This window comes from Musca autumnalis, unplaced genomic scaffold (assembly GCF_047663935.1).
Source record: "Musca autumnalis isolate F117 unplaced genomic scaffold, ASM4766393v1 scaffold_1, whole genome shotgun sequence".
NCBI classification, from domain to species: Eukaryota; Metazoa; Arthropoda; class Insecta; order Diptera; family Muscidae; genus Musca; species Musca autumnalis.
Genome location: NW_027411644.1, coordinates 154,431,233 through 154,453,174, shown reverse-complemented (window position 1 = coordinate 154,453,174; position 21,942 = coordinate 154,431,233). Strand labels below are relative to the sequence as shown.

Genomic DNA, 21,942 nt, shown 5'->3' with positions numbered 1-21,942 from the left:
TTTCAGGATGGACTGTGTTGGTTTATTTCTTCAGGGACTTACTCCCAAAAAGCAGGACACTTTTGCGATTCAATCCACTTCTCGTTATGTGTTAATTTTTGTTATTTTTGCTAGGGGAATTCCAATGCTTCATTAAATATCAACCATGAAATATCCACTATAGGCCATTCGTTCATACACCTCTCAGACAAAAGTTGTTAGTAGTCTTTGTTACTTCGATCTAATTGTATTCTACATACAATCTTGTAGTACTTTTGTCCTCAAAATCCAGCATTCTTTAAAAATAAACAACATCTACTCAGATTCACATATTCGCATTTATTTAATTATTTGTCACACCATAAGGTGAACTAGAGTGAACGGGAGCGTAATAAATACCGGTAACCCTATCTATAGGATATACGGCACCCATGCGTGCAGTAGAAAACTGGGAACCACAAGTTTTAGCCACAGCTGTTTTGTAATTGTTGCATTCTATTAATCCGAAATTATTCCACTCAAGTGCTTGGGCGTAGTAGGTGGTAGAACGACCATGAGAACAGGCACCAGTTACGTCTAATATACAACCAGGCTGTTCTTCACCACCATTTGGATAGCATGCACCTTTACCAATGGGTTGTTTGAAACCCAACAGACCACCGTTAGTTTGAATAGATTGAACATAAACAGCATCAGTATCAGCCAAACGTTTTTTGGGCTTGTCATAGCTGAATAGTGGCAAGGCTGGATCCATGCCGATGATGGTGTTAATCTTGCCGTTTTTAACATTTTTACCAGCATAACCGGCAACATGAGCACCCAAGCTATGGCCAGCCACAGTCAAAGTTTCAAACGGCATCTTGTAGTTTTTGTTCAAGAAATCAATCATTTCGGCTATTTTCTTGCCAACTTTGGGCACAGCAATAACTGAAGTAGCATAATCCACGGAACGAGCACGAGCCCAATCAACAACAATTACGTTACAATCGAATGTTCTCAGAGCGGCGGCACGAATGTCTTTATTCATGCCGGAGGTATAACTTTGAGTCCAGCCGTGGATAACAAAATATGTTGGTTTGCTGGCATCAAAATAGGAGGCATCGACCGACTTAGTAGTGGCCACAATTTTGGTACCCTTGCTGGGATTGACTCTGGTGTAAAGGTAGTATTTGACGGGAACTGTTGAAAGTCCAAAAGAGTCAACATTTTCCATGGTCTCTAAATAATTTTCAGCCTCCTCCTTATTTACCCAATCAAAGGTACCATCCGTGCGGGGCAAATACCAACCATTTTCACCATGAATTTGCCCGTCGTTGTCATCAAAGGGTTGATTGGCCGAAACTAAAAAAAATTAAAGCATAACATTATGCATTTGCCTAATTGTTTGGCATTTGCCTTGTTGTTTTTATTGTTTCTTACCGGTCAAGCAGAATAGGGCGAAAATCCACAAGAATTTCATTTTGCCGAATGTCGTACTCTTTGTGACATCCAAAGCGTTTTTATACATGTCCGTTCTATTGTCCGAACTTCAATGGTACTCCATGGGAAATCAAAGCGTCTTTGATTGTGCATTTTGATTATGTCGTATCAATTGTCCCTGATGACATTGATAAAGCCATCGAGTCACCAAATGGTGCACAGTGTAATTTGTTGATGTTTTTTGTTGTTGAAACAAAAACTTCAGTTGTTAGAATTTCTGTTTCTTTTACTCTTGAATGGTAGATAGAAGAATATGAGATTGTGTTAGTAGCTACAATTCGAAATGCATTGGAGTGACCACTCCCAGTAAAAATAACCATTACAAACCCCCTACTAACCCATTATTTTAACAAGGGCATGTCGCGTGAAGTTTGTAGTTATTTTGTGGCTGCTTAAATAAGTAGTCGCGACTCATAGTAAGTTTATTAATTTAAGTTGCCAAAAAATAACTACTTGCTTCGCGCGACATGTCCTCGTAAATATAATTAACCCGTGCTACTCAAACTGAAATATCTCTATTTTTTGAACAATAAGTTATTTTGGCGAGCTAAAAGCCTATTAAGTAACACTGTGCGGCGATAGACTAAGATTAAATTAGTAATTATTATTGAAACATTTTCAGTTTAAATTTTAAAACAAACAAACTCACAAAAATCATTGACTGATATGGTTGTTTAATCCTAAATCGGGGGGGTAAATTGTGAACCTGATAATGGAGAAGTGGTCGTTTAATTCTTTTAATGCTACCAAAAACAGTAATTGTATATAATTTATGATGTTGTATACTTATAAGCAGATGATATTTGTATCTACCTGTAAACAAATATACATATGTATATACATATGTACGTGCATATGTTAGTCCTAATGCTAAAGAGAGTAAATGATCTTTGATAATTCCGAAAAGGTGAATCATCGAAATATTAGTTTTAGACTGGGGTAACCTAAAATGTGCCGCGCATCCACCCATAAGAGTATTAAAAACTTGAGTTGGCCTAGTAGCCCACCCCTCAATGAGACATCGTACTATCGAAAAACAGAGAAAAGAAAAATACACTCCTCTAAAGTTGACGATCTCCGCAAATGTTTTAAGCACCGTGGAATGTTTGCAGTCTTTATAGAAAAGTTGCTGTTTACACATTGGGTATTGGTATCTACCTGTAAACAAATATACATATGTATATACATATGTAGGTACATATGTTAGTCCTAATGCTAAAGAGAGTAAATGATCTTTGATAATTCCGAAAAGGTGAATTATCGAAATATTAGTTTTAGACTGGGGTAACCTAAAATGTGCCGCGCATCCACCCATAAGAGTAATTAAAACTTGAGTTGGCCTAGTAGCCCACCCCTCAATGAGACATCGTACTATCGAAATACAGAGAAAAGAAAAATACACTCCTCTAAAGTTGACGATCTCCGCAAATGTTTTAAGCACCGTGGAATGTTTGCAGTCTTTATAGAAAAGTTGCAGTTTACACATTGGGAGATGTACATTAGGGTTATGACATTTTGAGCTTTTTTCTCAAAAATGATTTCCTGTAGCTGGAATGAATGAACTTTTGCCTATTAATGACTAAAATGACGTTTATTCTATTTAAGTATTAAACAAATAAGAAAGTATCAGTCAGCTGTGCTGATGGAGATATACTCTCAGTCTCTGACTAAACAAAAAAGAAGCAAACACAATAATTATGTCATATATAAAATATATTGTTTTTGTATCAAGAGTTTGTTCAAAATACGTGGAATCTGTATGTACCGTAATATGGGGTTATACCAAATTATAGACATACCAGCAAAATTCCCGCTACTTCGTATGAGGAAAAGGAAATAAATAATAAATCAGAATTCCACTCCTATTCCTTAGCCCAATACCATATGTATTTCACTTTAATACTTTTCGCACACTAATTATATAACTCCAGCTTCATTGTTACATCCAACATCAAATTTAGTACCATTTTGTACATTTCGTATTACCAACACCACCTCAATAACTCAGCCCTCAGCAGCCTCCATACCAAATTTCAGAATTTGTATCAATTTCAAAAACTCTTCATCGAAACACCAACACAGGCCCTAATACAAAAATTCGAAATTCCAGCTTTATCCCTTTATGTAGCACCAAAACGGTACCAAATATAGTACTTATAATAGGTATAAATTTCAAAAATGATATCCCTATATCCAAAACTATATCGCTACCGCGATACTCATTTACAATTCTATATGTTCTCCCAAATCCAATTACAGTAGTTTTTAGTACTTTTCGTACCGTAAGTACGAATTTCCAAAACATCCGCCTTATCTCCAATCTAAACGCCAACTGCTTCCTAATACCGAATTTCACAGTTTCAGCTCTATCCCTTTTTTACACAATAACAATTTGAACCGAATACTGTGCTATTTAGTAATTTTCGTACACTAATGGTACGTACATATATTAACAACGAATATTTTTTAGTACCATTTAATAATTTTCGTACGAATGTACGAATTTCAATAACTATCTCTACCCGCTACTCCAACAGCAATCTTAATTCCATAGTTCAGAATTTTAGCTCGATTAGTACTTTTCCTACACATAACACGGTGCTCTTGGAGCAAATTTAAATGGAAGGTGCTTACACCTGGGAAGTTTTTGCAGATTTTGAAACTACAATTTTCATAGATGAGAAAAATCAAAAAACAAAAAAATCGCGCTTTTTAAATAAATCGCGATTCAAGTTGACATTTTTAGGGGTTGTTTAGATTTTTGCGATGTTGCTTGGAAACCGCGAGTCCTATGTAAATGGGTCTAAAGAAAATGTTGTAGCTGTGAAAATTCTCCACAAGATTGACCTTTACAATAATTTCGAAGGTTTTAGCGTTTTTGAGATATAGAAGTTCAAATTGGGACAATTCAAATTCAATTTAATTCTGTGTCGCCCCCTTATAAAACAATGTCATGACTACAAATTCCCAACTTAAACTTATATATCTAAAAAATGGTACAACCTAGGAAAAGTTACATAAGCCAGCCTTGTAGAGAATTTTCACAGCTTCAAAATTTTCTTTAGTTCCATTTTGATATGACTTGCGGTTTTCAAGCAAAATCTTGAAGACTTAAGATAAAAACCTAAAAATTTAAACTGAACCTCTATATCTCAAAAATGGTAAAACCTACGAAAAAACCTAAAGGTCAGTCTTGTAGAGAATTTTCACAGCTTCAACATTTTCTTTAGTCCCATTCCGATAGGACCTAAAAACACCTAAAAATGTGAATTTTGACCGCGATTTATTTCAAAATCCCTACAGCGATTTTTTCTTGTATTTTTGATTTTTCTCATCTATGAACATTGCTGTTTCAGAATTCAGAAAAACGTCCCCTGTGTAAGCGTTTTTCATTAAAAGTTAGTTGAGGCGCCCCCTTCATGACATTGTTTTATAAGGGGGCGATAATAATTTCACATTTCAGGTTTTCAGCTCTATCCGTTAGTTCGAATTTCCTAAAACCCAGCCTTATCTCACCCCTACACACCAACAACAACCCACACTCAACTAAAACTACTTGCTTCTGCCGTTTCGTCTGGACGATGATCTGTCAGTCACTCACTCACTCACTCACTCACTCAGTTATCACTAAGCTCTTTTATATAATAAGATAGCGCAAAATTTTGAAGTAAGCAAACGAGTCCTCAACGTTTACTCAAACTGCACTTTTCCCAAACTATGTTTGGGAGATACCCGAAGGACGGGACCGATATAGTCCATATCCCAACCTGACATATGACTGGCAGAAATACTTCGATGTACACAATTTGGACCAATCAGAATCTCCCTGCGAGAGTTATCTTGCGGATTTGCCATTTAAGTTGGTGCCCTCAGGGTTTCTTGGAGCTTTTCGGCAATTATCTCAGGAAGTATGGAATTGACCGAGGGGAGCTATTAAACTTCACTTATTCCGAATTTTGTGTGGGAGGTTCCCGATGGACGGGACCGATATTGTCCATATTCCAACCTGACATATGACTGGACTACCTTCTACATTACCAGTAGGCTGAAAAATAATGGGTTATTTCTTACGGAAAGCCATTACCTTAAAATATTTTTGGAACGGTGCCTTTCAATTTGTAATATTTGTATATATTTTTAAAATACGTGTAAATTTTTTCATTGTCTTAGTTTAAATTAGTATTAATTAAAAACATATTTTCTTTTTTAAAGTCTAAAACAAAAGAAACAAAATCACAAAAAGCATTGACTGATATGTGACATACATATGTTGTTATGGCCCCGAATAAGTGGGGTAAAATGAAAACCAGACAATGGGTATGTGGTAATTTCTTTATCTTAATCCTTCCAAGAACAGTAATTGTCGTAGCAGATTTGTTTGGTTTTTTCATTTAATAAAATAAAAGCAAATGACTTTCCAATGTAAAATAATTTTACAAAAAAGAAATAATAATAATAATAAAATGACTGCACAAATTTTGGATACCGAATAACTCATTACAAAGTTATGTAAGGCCGTCATCAGACCATCTGCTTTTTCACATGTATGACATCTGCTGTTCTGTATATTAGTATACCTAAAGTGACAAAGTACATGTGAAAAAGCAGATGGTCTGATGGCCTCCTAAGTTAACAAGCTACCTTCATTACCAGTAAGCTAAAAATAATGGGTTATCTCTTGAAATATTTACAAGACAAAACTACTTACTTTTCCCATTACTAAGTAGTGAGTATGGTGGCACAGATCATGCATTCAACGCGCACTGTCGGCAAACAGGGTTGTCAGATTTTATTCCACCTAAATTACCAAATTAAGTGTCAGAAATCGCCAAACCGAAGATTTTTCAGTTTATTTTTTAACTAGCAAAATTCCAGCTACTTCGTATGCCGAAAAGAAATAATATACAAAAACAAGTAAAAAAGCGTTAAGTTCGGCCGGGCCGAACTTTTCATACCCTCCACCATAAAATATTCTGAACTAAAATGGAATAATTAGTTTTCATTCCTGTCCCCAACTTTAAGTGGGTACGTTAAAATGTCAGATAATGTACATAAAATGTTTCATTCCGTAGGCCCTTTTTTATGGTGCCTATATCTAACTACATATGTATGTTGACAATTTTTGGTGGTCTAGTAATTGGGAGGTACCGTTATATAGGGGTTATAATTAAACATGGACCTATGTTGACAGTTTTTGATGGGAGCCTTTAATGTCAAATAACTCCTAATTCGGTTAAAAATTGTAGCTAGAATCCTCAAAATACCGAAAATCGGTACATAACGTGGAACTTCAAATGTCATTAACAGCTAGTTCGGAGGTATGTGGGCTATACGAAAATATGAACTTAAATCAACAATTTTTGTTGGCTTTTAAATTTCAAATTACAGAAAGTTCGTCCAAAAAATAAAGCTAAGGTACGGAAAATCGGGAGGTTTGTTTTGGGGCTATACCAAAACATGGACCTACGTTCGGTTAAACATTTTAAGTAAAATCTTCAAAGTACCGAAAATCGGGAAGTATCGTTATATTGGGGCTATGTTGAAAATTGTTGATGCAGATGTGTGGTGACCACTACAACCTTCAAATGTCAAATTACATTTAGTTCGGTTAAAAATTGTAGCTAAAATTGCCAATTACTGAAAATTGGGAGGTACCGTTATATGGGAGCTATATCCGAACATGGACCTATGTTGACAATTTTTTATGGAGAGGTGTTGTGACCACTAAGAACTTCAAATGTCAAATTACTGCTAGTTCGGTTTAGTATTGTAGTTAAAATCATCAAATTACTGAAAATCGGGAGGTACTTTTATATGGGAGTTTTATCAATACATCTACCTTTCTTGACAATTTTTGGTGGAGAGGTGTGGTGACCACTAAGAATTTCAAATGCCAAATGTTCAAATTACAGATAATTCGGTTAAAACTTGTAGGTAAAATTCTCAAAATACCGAAAATCCGTTATATGGGCATACCGAAATCCGTTATACCGAGGTACCGTTATATGGGGCTATACCAAAACATGGACCTACGTTCATAACAGTGTTCGGAAACAAACAGTACCTTATCATAAGGTACCGTACATGTACACAAACACTAAAAAAAATTATAAAGTTAATGTACACGTACACAAACATTAAAAATCCATTTTAGTATTTGTGTACGTGTACCCAACGAGATTCGAAAAGTTCGTCAAACACACATGTTTGGTACGCAACCTCCATCGTAATGTAACAACCACGTACCCAACCAAAAAGGTTGCGTACATCAGTGCGCACATTTAAAAACCACGTAGAGTACATCATAATGTACCTTTAGAAAGAAAGTGTTGGTAGGGTACACTTACATTTGTTTGGTTAATAAGGTATTAAAAATATTAACTTTAATTTTGTGGAATATATACAAATGAAATACAAGTAAATATAAATTAATATGTATCTTCAATTAATTAGGACTATAAATGTCATTATTTAAATGTCATAAATACTTATGCAAGAAGTTAGGAATGCCTAAACAAAACGCTCTCATCGAATATCTAAAATCTTGACATTTTTCAAAAGGGTTGCTATAGGGCTGTAGTTTATGGAGGAGTTTCTTATTATTAAAAATCGTATCATTTGTATTGTGAAAACAGGTGGTTCATTTTGAAATTTTTGCAATGTCAAGAAAGCATCGAAGAACAGTTTCAAGTAAATTGTTTTCAGTATCAACATCATCTTACAAAAAGAAATGCTACACCACAATAAGAATTACTTTTTGCTTTTTTGTGTGTTTCCTAATTATGAATTGCCTTTGAGGTAACCAAGGACTGGTACCTATCTGTGAAGGCAACATCTGTTCTTTGGGTCTGTTATATTTTTAAAGTTTGTTTACAGGTAGAAATATTATTCCCCGCACAAGAAGTACCTGTCCCTTCTTTTTGACATAATAAAAATTATGAGTTAAAAAATTGTAAATCACAATATTGGTTTTTACCTTTCTTGTGTATTGTAATAAACTATAACCATTACCACATGAATGATCTAGTTTCTGAGTTTGTTACACTCGTAGTCTTATTGTATAATTTATGGAAAATTTCGCGAAAGCCCTTTGGAATAGTTGCAGGTAATTAATTTTTTTAAGAAAATTAATTTTTTGCAAACTATATATGCAAAAGAACCCCGCAAATGCTATTTATTTCATTTTTAAACGTTAAGTTAGAATAATTATAAAAATGCCAAGAGCAAAAAATATTGTTCTTCGTGATATATTCAGTACAAACGAATCAAATAAAACAGTGTGTAATTTACAAAATTTCGTCAACAATGTTTTAAATTGGCATTCCGCAGATTTGTATGCGAACTATATTGATCAAAAGCGGGAAAACGTAAAAGAAAAAAAGTGACATCAAAGTATTATTAAAAAAAATGTGAATCCAAAAAACATTGATACGGAATTGGTGGAACTGTTTACAAAAAATGGACGTCCTTTACATATGGACGAAGATAAAGCCTTCAAAGTTCTTATAGAACCTGTTTTAAGTGTACTCGGGATAACGGTAAATGAACATAACGTAATGGAACGATTTAAAGCTTTCTCAAAAAATATTAAAACGGAAATCTCAAACTATCTTAAAGGGATATTATTTTCCCTTAAGATGGATGTCGCAACAAGGCTGGACTTAAGTATGCTGTTCAATACATTAAACATGGTAAAATTGTTGTTAAAACGTTGGCTATAAAGGAACTTAGATCTAGTCACACTTCTGAATATTTAAAAACAGTTATGTATATTGGATGTTCTAAAGGAATATGATGTTGATTTACGATTACAACCGACAACGGATCAAATATGCTCAGAACTGTACGAATCCTGAACTCTGAAATGCAATTGTCGATAGATAATGATGCCGTGGATTTCGAAGAAGATGACGATTATATCGATTGCCGAATAGCTATTGAATCAATTGATTTTAACATCTCATCGAACACATTTACTAGCATTCTTTGTGGTGCTCACACTCTGTAAACGATGTCCTGAAACAGTCGGCAATAAAAGACAATGTCGATAAGATACGACTCGTGGTAAAAAAAACTTAGAAGTAAAATGATTTTAAATTTTCTAAGAAGTGAACTCTACAAAAAACCTATCATTGATTGTGCAACACGTTGGAATTCAACATATAAAATGATTGAAAGAATCCTGGAAATGAAGGATATTATAAAAACAGTAAGCAAGGATTATCCTGATTTATTTCTTGAATCTGAAGAATGGTCTTTCGCAACTGAATTCTTGGGACTATATAAACCTATTAAGTTACAAAGCGAACAGTTGTGCTATAGTGAACTATATATTATTGTTATGGATATAACATTTTTAATTGACGCTTTACCGGATAGCAACATGAAAACCCTTCTCAAGGAGTCCTTGAAGATAAGAAAGGATAAACTTTTAGAAAATTAACTGTTTAACGCAGCTGTGTTCTTGGATCCACGAATCAAAGTATGCATAAATTACGAACAAAAACAAAGGGCAAAGAGCTACATACTATCGTTATATAAACGCATGAAGTCAACAGCAGCTAAGTTGTCTAAAGTAAACCAAAACAATGCATATTTATTTATATCAATCATCGTTTATGTTTCAGAACACAATACAATCCACCCAATATTAGAGGAAACTCCATCATCGAGCAGACCACATGCAGCCAAATCTTTTTCCGATTATCTGCAAATGATAAATCCTGCCACAGAAATTCCGAGTTCATCTAATTTACACAATTTAGAAGCTGATTTTGCCACTTATGTGCGGCAATCAAGATTGCCACTAAATGAAAATATAATAGCATACTCTCAGAAAACCATCATCAGTGAGATTGATAATATTGTACCGTCAACCCAATTAAGTGTGGAACTGTTATTTTCTGCTATGAAATACATATTATCTGATCAGCGCAACCGCATGTCAGCAACAAATGTTGAACATATCGACGCCTCCAAACAATAGTATGCTAAATCGACTTAGCATGTTTTCAAGTTCTTTACATTTTTATATTTAACGTCCTTTAACTTAAATTCTGTCAAATTTTGGTAATAATCGGACAATCCGAACAGAAGTTATAAACCAATATTTACTTAGCATAGTACAGAAGGTCAAAGAAATTTCCAAACTTTTAGAGCTTGTCCTGCAAAACTCACTGTTCAGAATTAGAAAATTATTATTTGGAGGTGTCGAACGTCCTTTAACTTAAATTCTGTCAAATTTTGGTAATGATCGGTCAATCCGAACAGAAGTTATAAACAAATATTGACTTAGCATAGTACTGAAGTTCAAAAAAATTTCCACGCTTTGAGAGCTTCTCCTGCAAAACTTACTTTTTAGACTTAGCATACTATTATTTGGAGGTGTCAATATATTAATGGTTAAAGTCAATGGGGATTTCAATTATGAAAGTTGAGCTTTCTCCTGTTAAATTCTATTTTCTTTAGTATTTTATATAATCTGTTACATATGTTTTCACATGTTAATCTTTTATATACTCGTTAATTTTTTATAAAATAAATAAATGTTTTCATATTTACTGGTTAAATATAAATATATATAATTTTGTATTTTATTTATACGATATTCACTCTTTTTTTATGGTTGTATTTTTCCTCATGCCATTCATATTTAGTATTTCTTTATAAACATTACTCAGGTGTACGCAACCTCTTCATAAACATCACTCAGGTGTACGCAACCTCTATTTGTTTTTTAGGGTACATAATGATGTACGCTACGTGGTTTTTTAATGTACACGCAACATTTATAACGTACGTACCCAACCATTTCGGTTGGGTACGTGGTTGTTACTTTACAATGGTGGTTGCGTACCAAACATGTACGCTACGATTTTCGTTGGGTACATGTACACAAACGCTAAAATTTTTTTTAAAGTTTGTGTACATGTACGGTACCTTATCGTAGTGTAACTTTTCATGCTAGGTACGCTACAAAACGTTATTGTACGGTACCTTAATGTAAGTTTTCGAACGCTGGTTCATAATTAATTCGAATATAAGTTTTTGGTCACTAAGAACCCTAAATATCAAATTATAGCTAATTCGGTCTAGAAATGTGAATTTAAACGTCAAAATACGTGAAATCGGGCGGTAACGTTATATGGGGGCTATTCCAAAACATGGACCTATGTCCACTAGTTATATAAGTTTATTGATATTTAAGAACCCTAAATGACAATTTATAGCTAAATCGGTCTGTAAATGTAACTAAAAACGTCAAAATACCGTAAATCGGGGGCACCGTTATATGGGGGCTATACCAAAACGTGGACCTATGTCCACAAGTTTTGTTATATAAGTTTATTGACATTTAAGAACCCTAAATGTTAAATTATAGCTAGATCGGTCTGAAAATGTAGCTAAAAGCGTCAAAATACCGTAAATCGGGGGGTACCCTTATATGGGGGCTATACCAAAACGTGGACCTATGTCCACAACTTTTGGCTATACCAAAACGTGGACCTATGTCCACAAGTTTTCTTATATAAGTTTATTGGCACGTAAGAACCCTAAATGTTAAATTATAGCTAAAACGGTCTAAAAATGTAGCTAAAAACGTCAAAATACCTTAAATCGGGGGGTACCGTTATGTGGGGGCTATACCAAAACGTGGACCTATGTCCACAAGTTTTGTTATATAAGTTTATTGACACTTAAGAACCCTAAATGTCAAATTATAGCTAAATCGGTCTGAAAATGTAGCTAAAAACGTCAAAATACCGTAAATCGGGGGTACCGTTATATGGGGGCTATACCAAAACGTGGACCGATATAGCCCATCATCGAACTTGACCTGCCTGCAAACAAAAGACGCATTTTCCCAAAATTTCAGCGTCCTATCTTCATTTTTGTGGATGCTAGAGTGATTACCACAGACGGACGGACGGACGGACGTGCACAGATCGACTCAGAATTTTACCCTGATCAAGAATATATATACTTTATAGGGTCGCAAATGAGTATTTCAATGCGTTACAAACGGAAAAACAAACTTAATATACCCTCCATACTATGGTGGAGGGTATAAAAATTAAAACAAAATATTCTCAGATCCACAAATGTCCACTTTTATTTAGTTAGTTTAGTTAGTCCTTCCATAGGGATAACTTTTGCCAACGGGAGCATAGAAAACACCGGCAACACGGTCACTTGCATACACGGCACCCATGCGTGCGGAAGAGAACTTTGAGCCGCAGCTATCCGAAACCGCAGACTTGTAGTTCTTGCATTCAATAATACCGAAATCATTTAACTGAAGTGCTTCAGCATAATAAGTTGTAGAACGACCATGGGAACAGGCTCCAGTAAGGTCAATTCCACAACCAGGCTGTTCCTCACCACCATTTGGATAGACGGCACCTTCACCAATGGGTTTTAGGAAACCTAACTGACCACCGTTAGTTTGAATAGATTGCACGTATTTTGCATCGCCTTCAGCCAAACGCTTCCTGGTATTTAGATAACTGAATAGGGGCAAAGCAGGATCCATACCAATAATGGTGTTAATCTTGCCGTTCTTAACATTTTTACCAGCATAACCAGCAACGTGAGCACCCAAGCTATGACCGGCCACCGTCAAAGTATCAAACGACATGTTGTAGTTTTTGTTTAAGAAATCAATCATGTTGGCAACTTTCTTGCCAGTTCTGCCAACAGCTAGAACAGATGTGGCATAATCGACAGAACGAGCACGGGCCCAATCAACAACAATTACATTGCAATCGAATCTGCTCAATGCGGCGTCACGAATTTCCTTATTCAATGATGTGGTATAACTTTGAGTCCATCCATGGATAACAAAATACGTAGGTTTGCTGCCATCAAAATTGGAACCACCAACCGATTTAGTAGTGGCCTCAATTTTTGTACCTTTGGTGGGATTGGCTCTGGTGTAAAGATAGTACTTAACGGGAACGTATGTCAAATCATGCGTTTCAATATTTTCCATGGATTCTAGATAATTTTCAGCAACATCCTTGTCCACCCAATCAAAGGTACCATCCGTGCGAGGTACATACCAGCCATTTTCACCATGAATTTGTCCTTCGTTGTCATCGAAGGGTTTATTGGCCGAAACTACAAGAAAATTTGGAGCACAATGGAAAATAATATTGTAAATTTCTACAAATTATTTCAATAGTGTCTTACCGGTCAAACAGAAAAGAGCAAGAATCCACAAGAATTTCATTCTGTTGAATGTCATATTCGTGGTCACTCACACAGCCTTTTTATACTATTGGTGATGGTTCTTCTGTGAAAACTTTTATGGTTCATTTAAATAAATCTAAGAATTTTTGATTGTGCATTTTGATATGTCGTATCAACGGTTCGAGATTCCAACGATAATGTCAAGAAGTCAACGATAATCGCGCACAGTGCAACTTTCTCGCTTTAAAGCAAAACAAAAATGTTTCGAAATACATTTAAGGAAAACATTTTTACCAGCCTTGTTTTTTCAACTCGAGCGAAGGCAAGTGTCTAATTTAGTATCGTAATATAGTATTACGGAAATAGTATCATAATACCGTATTAGCGGTTCGTTGAATATATATGAACCAGCAGAATTTTGCGCTTCTGGACATAGTTTGACCCATAAAATGTAACTATATGCCCATGGTCGTTAAAAAATTGTAAGCAGCTCAACGTTGTAACGTCGTAACGACGAATGTAACGTATGAACTGTGTTACGCGTTATAATCTTCTACGTGAGTGTGTAACATGGTGTTTAAATCTTACACCATTGAGGTGATGCGATTTTTAATCCATTTGAAATTTATTTATTTATTATATTAACTTGTAGTAAATACAATGTTAATAAGGCATAGCATTGGCTACAATGGCCATCAGCTAATCCATTTGAAATAAATATTAATATGATGTGAGCTCATCTCTAGGGAACATCTCAGAAAGGACAAGGCAAAACTTTTTATATCAAAGAGGGAAGCCCGATACTATGTTTATACCCTCCATAATTTTGGATAGATGCGTCTTTTGTTTGCAACTTTTCGGTATAGCCTTATATAACGACCTATTCAGGTATTTTGACGTTTTTAGGTAAATTTTCAGACCAAATTAGCTAAAATTTGGCATTTACGGTTCCTAGTGATCATGAAACTTATCTACCTACAGTTATGGACACAGATCCATGTTTGGTATATAGACCGTATAACGGCACAGCACGATTTTAGGCATTTGGACGTTTTTATCTACATTTTCAGACCAAATCAGACAAGACCGAGCATCTCAGCGAAAAAAAAAAAACTATGATCAACTAATCTATTAGTGGCATCGATTGAAGCTTAGAAATATAATCTTATTTCACACATCGATATGATAGAAATCATGCCAACTCTCTTCGGCTATGTCCGTTGGAAAGAAATTTTGTTGGCTCTGGGCTACATATGGAGTCTCGTACAGAATATCATTCGTATCGTTTTAAAGCACACACGGTGAAACATATTTAATGTTTGTATCAAAGCTAGTTATACGAAGTCTGATCAAAAAAATAAATCAAAAAGTATCACGATGCTCTTGATCCTTGAAAGGAGCTTACACATAGGAAGTTTTTGCGTATTCTCAAACTACAATATTCATAGATGAGAAAAATAAAAAAAACAAGTGGGAAAAGCGTTAAGTTCGGTCGGGCCGAACTTTTTATACCCTCCACAACAAATTTCAGCCATTTCGTTGGATTGATGTGGCCAAAACCTTCAAAATACCGAAAATCGGAAGTTACCGTTCTATGGGGGCTATATGATGGCGCGGACCTATATACCTACAAATTTCTGGGGGGGGGGAAGTTTTATATCCTCAACGAAGACTAAATACCAAATTTCAGCCATATCGGTGTGATAATGAGGCCAAAACCTTCAAAATACCGAAAATCGGGAGATATCGTCCTATGGAGGCTATATCAAAACGTGGACCTATATAAACATTTTATGATAGAAATGTTTCTTAGCCTCTGCAAACACAAAATACAAAGTTGCAACCGATTCTGTTGTCAAATGGGACTAATACATTCAAAATATATTAAAATGACGCGTACTTTATATGGGGCGTTATAAGGGGGCTATACCAAAACGTGGACCTATATAAACCAACTTTGGTATGAATTTTTTTGGCCTCTGAAGACACAAAATACCAAATTACAACCAATTCGGTGGTAAAATGGGACAAATATCTTAAAAATTCCTTAAAACGACTACGCGTCACGCGTCATTTTGTATGGGGGCTATACGAAAACGTGGACATACATAGCCCGCTTTCAATACCAAAAGTCCTACCTATATATAATAGATTTTACCAAAATTTCATCCACCTACTTCAATCCGTTCGGACGCTAGAGTGATTTCCACAGACGGACAGACGGACGGACATGGCTATATCGATGTAGAATTACACGCTGATCAAGAATATATATAGTTTGTGGGGTCTACAATTATTATTTCGAGTAGTTACAAACGTAGTGACAAACTTAATATACCCCCATCCTATGGTGGAGGGTATAAAAACAAAACAAAATCGTCGGAGCGCTTTTTAAATAAATCGCGATCAAAGTTCACATTTTTAGGGTTTTTAGATCTTCACGAGTTTGCTGGGAAAACGCAAGCCCTATCAAAATGGAACTAAAGAAAATGTTGTACAAGATGGATCTTTATGATATTTTCGTAGGTTTTAACATTTTTGAGATATAGAAGTTCAAATTGTGGCAACGCACTGACCGTATCGCCTCCGTATAACGCAATGGCATGTACGGTGCGCCATAACTGACTTTACATAAAAAGCAGCTTACACCTGGCAAGATTTGCGGATTCTGAAACAGCTGTGTTCATAGATGAGGAAAATCCAAAAACAAGAAAAAATCTCTGGAGGGATTTTTAAAAAAGTCGCGGTCAAAGTTCACATTTTATAAGGAGGCGTACAGTACAGTAGGAACGTTTACATGTGGACCTACGTATACCTACAAACATTTGTGGATAAATTAAAGTTAACCGCTAGAAACCTTTATTGCAAATTATAGCTATTTTGGTAGAAAAATATAGCTATGCCAAAATCGTGAAGTACCATATATGGGGGTAATAATAATAGCATATGACAAATTGTGTGTCGCCTTGGAACCTTGAATGACGAATTATTGTTATTTTTGTATGAAAAATGAGCTAAAATCTTCAAAATACCAAAAATCCAACAAAAAATCCGAAAAGCGGTTATAAATGGGGTTTATATTAAAAGCACCACACTGTTGTAAGGGGTATTATGTATTTGTGCATTTGTATGTAACATGCATAATGAAACGAGATAGACCCAAAGTTCCTTTTGGGGATACACATAGAATCACTTTCTGAGTCGATTTATGTATGTCCGTCAGTTCGCAACGTACAGGTCGCATTTATTGTCCGATCCAAAAAAATAGGAATAACATTTTTTAGCCATAGGAAGAACGTTATAGCTTTTGGTGAAAATCGGTTCAGATTGGGATATAGCTCCCATATAAACTTTCGGCCGACTTCACGTATTTGCTGCACCAAACACTCTATATACCTCCGATTTCAAATTTGAAATGTGTGACAGAATTGGGTCTACAAATAAATTATATAGAAATCGGTCCAGATTTTGATATAGCATCCATATATATTTTCGTCCGATTTCAGGTATTTACTGCATCAAACACGCTATGTATGTCAGATTTCAATGAAATTTGGAACGTGTGACTGGATTCGGTCTAGAATAGCTGTGCCAATGTATATCGAAATCACTATATATCTCTGATTTCGATGAAATTTAGAACCGGTCTAGAAATAGCGGTGCCAATTTATATTGAAATCGGTTTAGATTTGGATATAGCTCCCATATATATATTTTGCCGATTTCACGTATTTGCTGCACTAAACACGCTATATCTCTCCAATTTTGATGACATTTGAAATGTTTGACTGAATTCAGTCTTGAAATAAATGTGGGTAATTATATCGAAATCGTTTCATGAATATATGTATGACCCATATAAATTTTCAACGGAACAAATGCCCTATATCAGACCAATTTTAATAAAAATTGGATATTGGAATAATAAATGTGCTAAATTGTGTCGAAATCGGTTCAGATGTGGGTTTATTTTCGGCCGATTTGAGGTATTTGAAGCACCAAACACCCTATATCTGTTCAAATTTGATGAAATTTGGAATGTGTGACGGCATTAGGTCTAGAAATAATTGAAATTTGTAAAGGGAGTCCCAACTAAACCGTAATTTTTAAATTTGGCGCCATTTGAAGTGTCATTGTTAGACATTTGAACAATTGCTATTGTTTGCTAGTAGAGGGTATGAGGTTAGTAAAAATAGAGCGCTACACAAATGAACAACGCATTCTCATTGTGAAATTATTTTACTAAAATGGTGAAAGTTTTGCGGCTAGAGTTCGCAAATTGCGATCAATTTAGGGTCACAATAATGCTCCAAAAGAGTCAGCTGTAAAGAGATTAATGGATAAATTTGCCGAAACTGGGTCTGTTAGTGATGTAAAGACAACAACGCGCCTTCTACCAGTTCGATCTACCGAAAATATCGCAACTGTACGTGATGATCTCGCTCAAACCCCATCCACCTCAATTTGATGAAAATGAGGCTGGTCAAGGGCAAACAGTCAATGGTATTCGGTATCGTGAAATGATAACCAGTTTTTTCTTGGCGCCACATATCATACAGCCAGAGAAACTATTCAACAATTCCAGAATTGGCCGCCTAGATCGTGCGATTTAACACTTTAGATTTTTTTCTTTGGTTTTTTTTTTTTTTTTTTTTTTTTTGAAGTCGATGGTTTACGCGAATAAGCCGACGACGACTCAAGCCTTAAAATAGGAAATTGGATGCTGCTTTAATGAAATACCGCAGCATTTATGCAAAACGGTCATTGAAAATTTCGTTAAAAGATCGCGTGTGTGCCAGCAAAGCCGCGGCGGCCATCTGAACGATATCTTGTTCCATACATAACCTCATTCTGTCTACTTAACGATATAAAAAAGTTTCACGATTTTTTTAAATATCTGTGTTTTATAAAATTTTAAAAATTGCGTTCTAGTTGGGACCCCCTTTATATAACATAGAGGCGTTCTTTGTTTTTTACTTCGCAAGTAAATTATTTTATAGTGCTAAGAAGTGGCACTGTGCGGCGCTTCTTTTCTCAGATTAAATTACCGACTAGGCAAATATTTTCTATTTTGATTCTAAATCAAAACAAACAAATACCTCAAAAAATGATAATCTAATACGAGGCGAAGATATATGCAAATAAACGAAAATATGTGGACTAAGAACCTGATAAGGAAGAAGTGGCTATGTTAACAAAGTTATTGCTACCTAACAATGCTTTGAAGTGCATTTATAATTAAATTTTATTTAAAATTATACAAATGTCTTCCAAAAGAAAAGTTTGATCACACCATTTGTGGATGTAGCGTGTGTTTGGTTCGTCAAAAACATAAAATCGGGCTAAAATTTGTAAATACTGAATATATTTCAATATAATCTGGCACACTTTTTGAGATCAATTTCTGTTACAAATTTCAATTTCATCAGGACAGATTATGGCACAGACATAACTTGCTTGAAATCGGGCGAACACATATATGGGAGCTATATCCAAATCAGAATCGAATCTCACCAAAAGCAATAGCGTTCATCGTTTGGAAAAAAATTACCATCCTTAATTTTCACCCGGATATGACTAGGGATACGCAAGTTGATTTTCGAGTAATCGATTCCTCTATTCTTTGATTTGAAGAATCTAAAAATCAGAATCGTGTTTTGACTTCATAGAGAATCGAAAGATCGATTTTCTATTATGATTCTTCGATTCTTGCAGTGGGAATCGAAAGATCAATTCTGTTTTGACTTTTTGATGTACCACGAAAATGAAACATACAGATTACATTGGTAAGAGCAAGACAACAATATTATATTATGTGTTGTACTGATGAACATAGTTAATCTAACGGTACGGCAGTGTTAAACGCGAAGCATTGTACACTAAAACGTTCACATTTTCAACTAAGGAGTCATCTCGATCGAACGATTCTCAGTGAGTTCTAAGTAAGAATCAAAGGATCGAAAGATCGATTTTTGATTCCTACGTAAGAATCGAAAAATCGATTTTTAAGTTCTAAGTAAGAATCAAAAGATCGATTCTTGAGTTCTAAGTAAGAATCAGAAGATCGAAAGATCGATTTTTGCTTGGTAATACGTATCCCTAGCTTTTATTATAAACTAGCAAAGTGCCCGCTACTTCGTATGCGGAAAGGATATAAAAAAGAAATAAACAATATATAATAAGGAAATGGCAAACACTGAAAATTTTATTGTACTTATACCAATTTTAATCAAAATTCCAGCACTGTCCCTACACCCAATAGTACGATTTTCCAAAACTACCTCAATCCTTCACTCACCAGTAACATTAATTCCAAAAAACAGGATTCCAGCGCTATCGGTGCACTCAAATTGTACCATTATTTTTCTTAACCGTAAATAAGAATTTGCAAAACTATCTCAATCTTACACCCCAACAGCAAGCTTAATTCTAAATTTCATTATTCCAGCTCTGTTCGTTCACCCATATCCAAATTTGGTACTTTTTGTACCCATAAGTACGAATTTTCAAAACTACTTCCCTTTTACACTCCCAATGTAGCCTACGAAATACGAATTTCCAAATTATCTCAATTCCATACTCTAACATCAATGTTAATTCGAAATTTCAGGGCTATAACTCTATCCGTTCACACTTATCTAAATTGTACCAAATTTAGTACCACTTAGTACTTTTCGTAACCTAAGTACGAATTTTCTAAACAACTTCCATTTTACAATTCAACAGTAGCCAATCTTATACTCCAGCAGCAATTTTTATTCCACATTTCAGAAATACAGCTCTATCAGATAACACAAATCATAATTGTACCAAATTTATTACTTTTCGTAACCCATAAGTACGAATTTCCAAATTATCTCCATCCCATACTACAACATAAATCTTAATTCAAAATTTCAGGATTCCACCTCCATCCGCTCAACCTAAATACAAATTGTAAAACATTTAGTACCGTTTAGTACTTGTCGTACCCATAAGTACGAATTTTCAAAACTGCTTCCATTCTACTCTCTAATAGCAGCTTTAATTCAAAATTCAGGACTCCTTTCGCCCAAATCGTAATTGTACCAAATTTAGTACCATTTAGTACTTTTCGTACCTATAAGTACGAATTTTCAAAACTACTTCCGTTTTACTCTCAAACAGTAGCCTTAGTTCAAAATTTCAGGATTCCAGCTTCATCCGTTCGTCCAAAATGTAATTGTACCAAATTTAGTACTTTTCGTACCCATAAGTACGAATTTTCACAACTAATTCCGTTCTACTCTCCAACAGTAGCCTTAGTTCAAAATTTCAGGATTCCAGCTTCATCCGTTCGTCCAAATCGTAATTGTACCAAATTTAGTACTTGTCGTACCCATAGGTCTGAATTTTCAAAACTGATTCCATTCTACTCTCTAACAGCAGCCTTAATTCAAAATTTAGGATTCCAGCTCTATCCGTTGGCACAAATCGTAATTGTACCAAATTTAGTACCATTTAGTACTTTTCGTACCCATAAGTACGAATTTTCGAAACTACATCCGTTCTACTCTCCAACAGTAGCCTTAGTTCAAAATTTCAGGATTGCAGCTAGATCCGTTCGCCAGAATCCTAATGGTACCAAATTTTGTTCCATACATAACCTCATTCTGTCTACTTAACGATATAAAAAAGTTTCACGATTTTTTTAAATATCTGTGTTTTATAAAATTTTAAAAATTGCGTTCTAGTTGGGACCCCCTTTATATAACATAGAGGCGTTCTTTGTTTTTTACTTCGCAAGTAAATTATTTTATAGTGCTAAGAAGTGGCACTGTGCGGCGCTTCTTTTCTCAGATTAAATTACCGACTAGGCAAATATTTTCTATTTTGATTCTAAATCAAAACAAACAAATACCTCAAAAAATGATAATCTAATACGAGGCGAAGATATATGCAAATAAACGAAAATATGTGGACTAAGAACCTGATAAGGAAGAAGTGGCTATGTTAACAAAGTTATTGCTACCTAACAATGCTTTGAAGTGCATTTATAATTAAATTTTATTTAAAATTATACAAATGTCTTCCAAAAGAAAAGTTTGATCACACCATTTGTGGATGTAGCGTGTGTTTGGTTCGTCAAAAACATAAAATCGGGCTAAAATTTGTAAATACTGAATATATTTCAATATAATCTGGCACACTTTTTGAGATCAATTTCTGTTACAAATTTCAATTTCATCAGGACAGATTATGGCACAGACATAACTTGCTTGAAATCGGGCGAACACATATATGGGAGCTATATCCAAATCAGAATCGAATCTC

General features: G+C 34.9%; 3 protein-coding genes across 4 annotated transcripts in view; all 3 read right to left on the bottom strand.

Annotated features, from left to right (window-relative positions):
* The window catches only part of RYa-R (RYamide receptor), a 688,795-nt gene that overhangs the window by 477,260 nt on the left and 189,593 nt on the right, over positions 1-21,942 (bottom strand). The gene's annotated exons all lie outside the window — the stretch shown is intronic.
* On the bottom strand, positions 299-1,517 carry LOC141390901 (phospholipase A1-like). Its single transcript, XM_073963835.1, has 2 exons — positions 1,399-1,517; positions 299-1,320 (listed from the first exon to the last, which is right to left on the bottom strand). The coding sequence occupies exons 1-2, from the start codon at positions 1,484-1,486 to the stop codon at positions 323-325; spliced, it is 1,086 nt and encodes a 361-aa protein (XP_073819936.1). The 5' UTR covers positions 1,487-1,517; the 3' UTR covers positions 299-322.
* On the bottom strand, positions 12,584-13,705 carry LOC141389061 (phospholipase A1-like). Its single transcript, XM_073960099.1, has 2 exons — positions 13,651-13,705; positions 12,584-13,578 (listed from the first exon to the last, which is right to left on the bottom strand). The coding sequence occupies exons 1-2, from the start codon at positions 13,703-13,705 to the stop codon at positions 12,584-12,586; spliced, it is 1,050 nt and encodes a 349-aa protein (XP_073816200.1).

Excerpts from the sequence above, each read along its gene's own strand:
- LOC141390901 (XM_073963835.1), bottom strand. The coding sequence starts at position 1,486 with ATGTATAAAAACGCTTTGGATGTCACAAAGAGTACGACATTCGGCAAA. Across the intron at positions 1,321-1,398 it reads CGCCCTATTCTGCTTGACCG|TTTCGGCCAATCAACCCTTT; the intron begins GTAAGAAACAAT and ends AATTTTTTTTAG.
- LOC141389061 (XM_073960099.1), bottom strand. The coding sequence starts at position 13,705 with ATGACATTCAACAGAATGAAATTCTTGTGGATTCTTGCTCTTTTCTGT. Across the intron at positions 13,579-13,650 it reads TGCTCTTTTCTGTTTGACCG|TTTCGGCCAATAAACCCTTC; the intron begins GTAAGACACTAT and ends ATTTTCTTGTAG.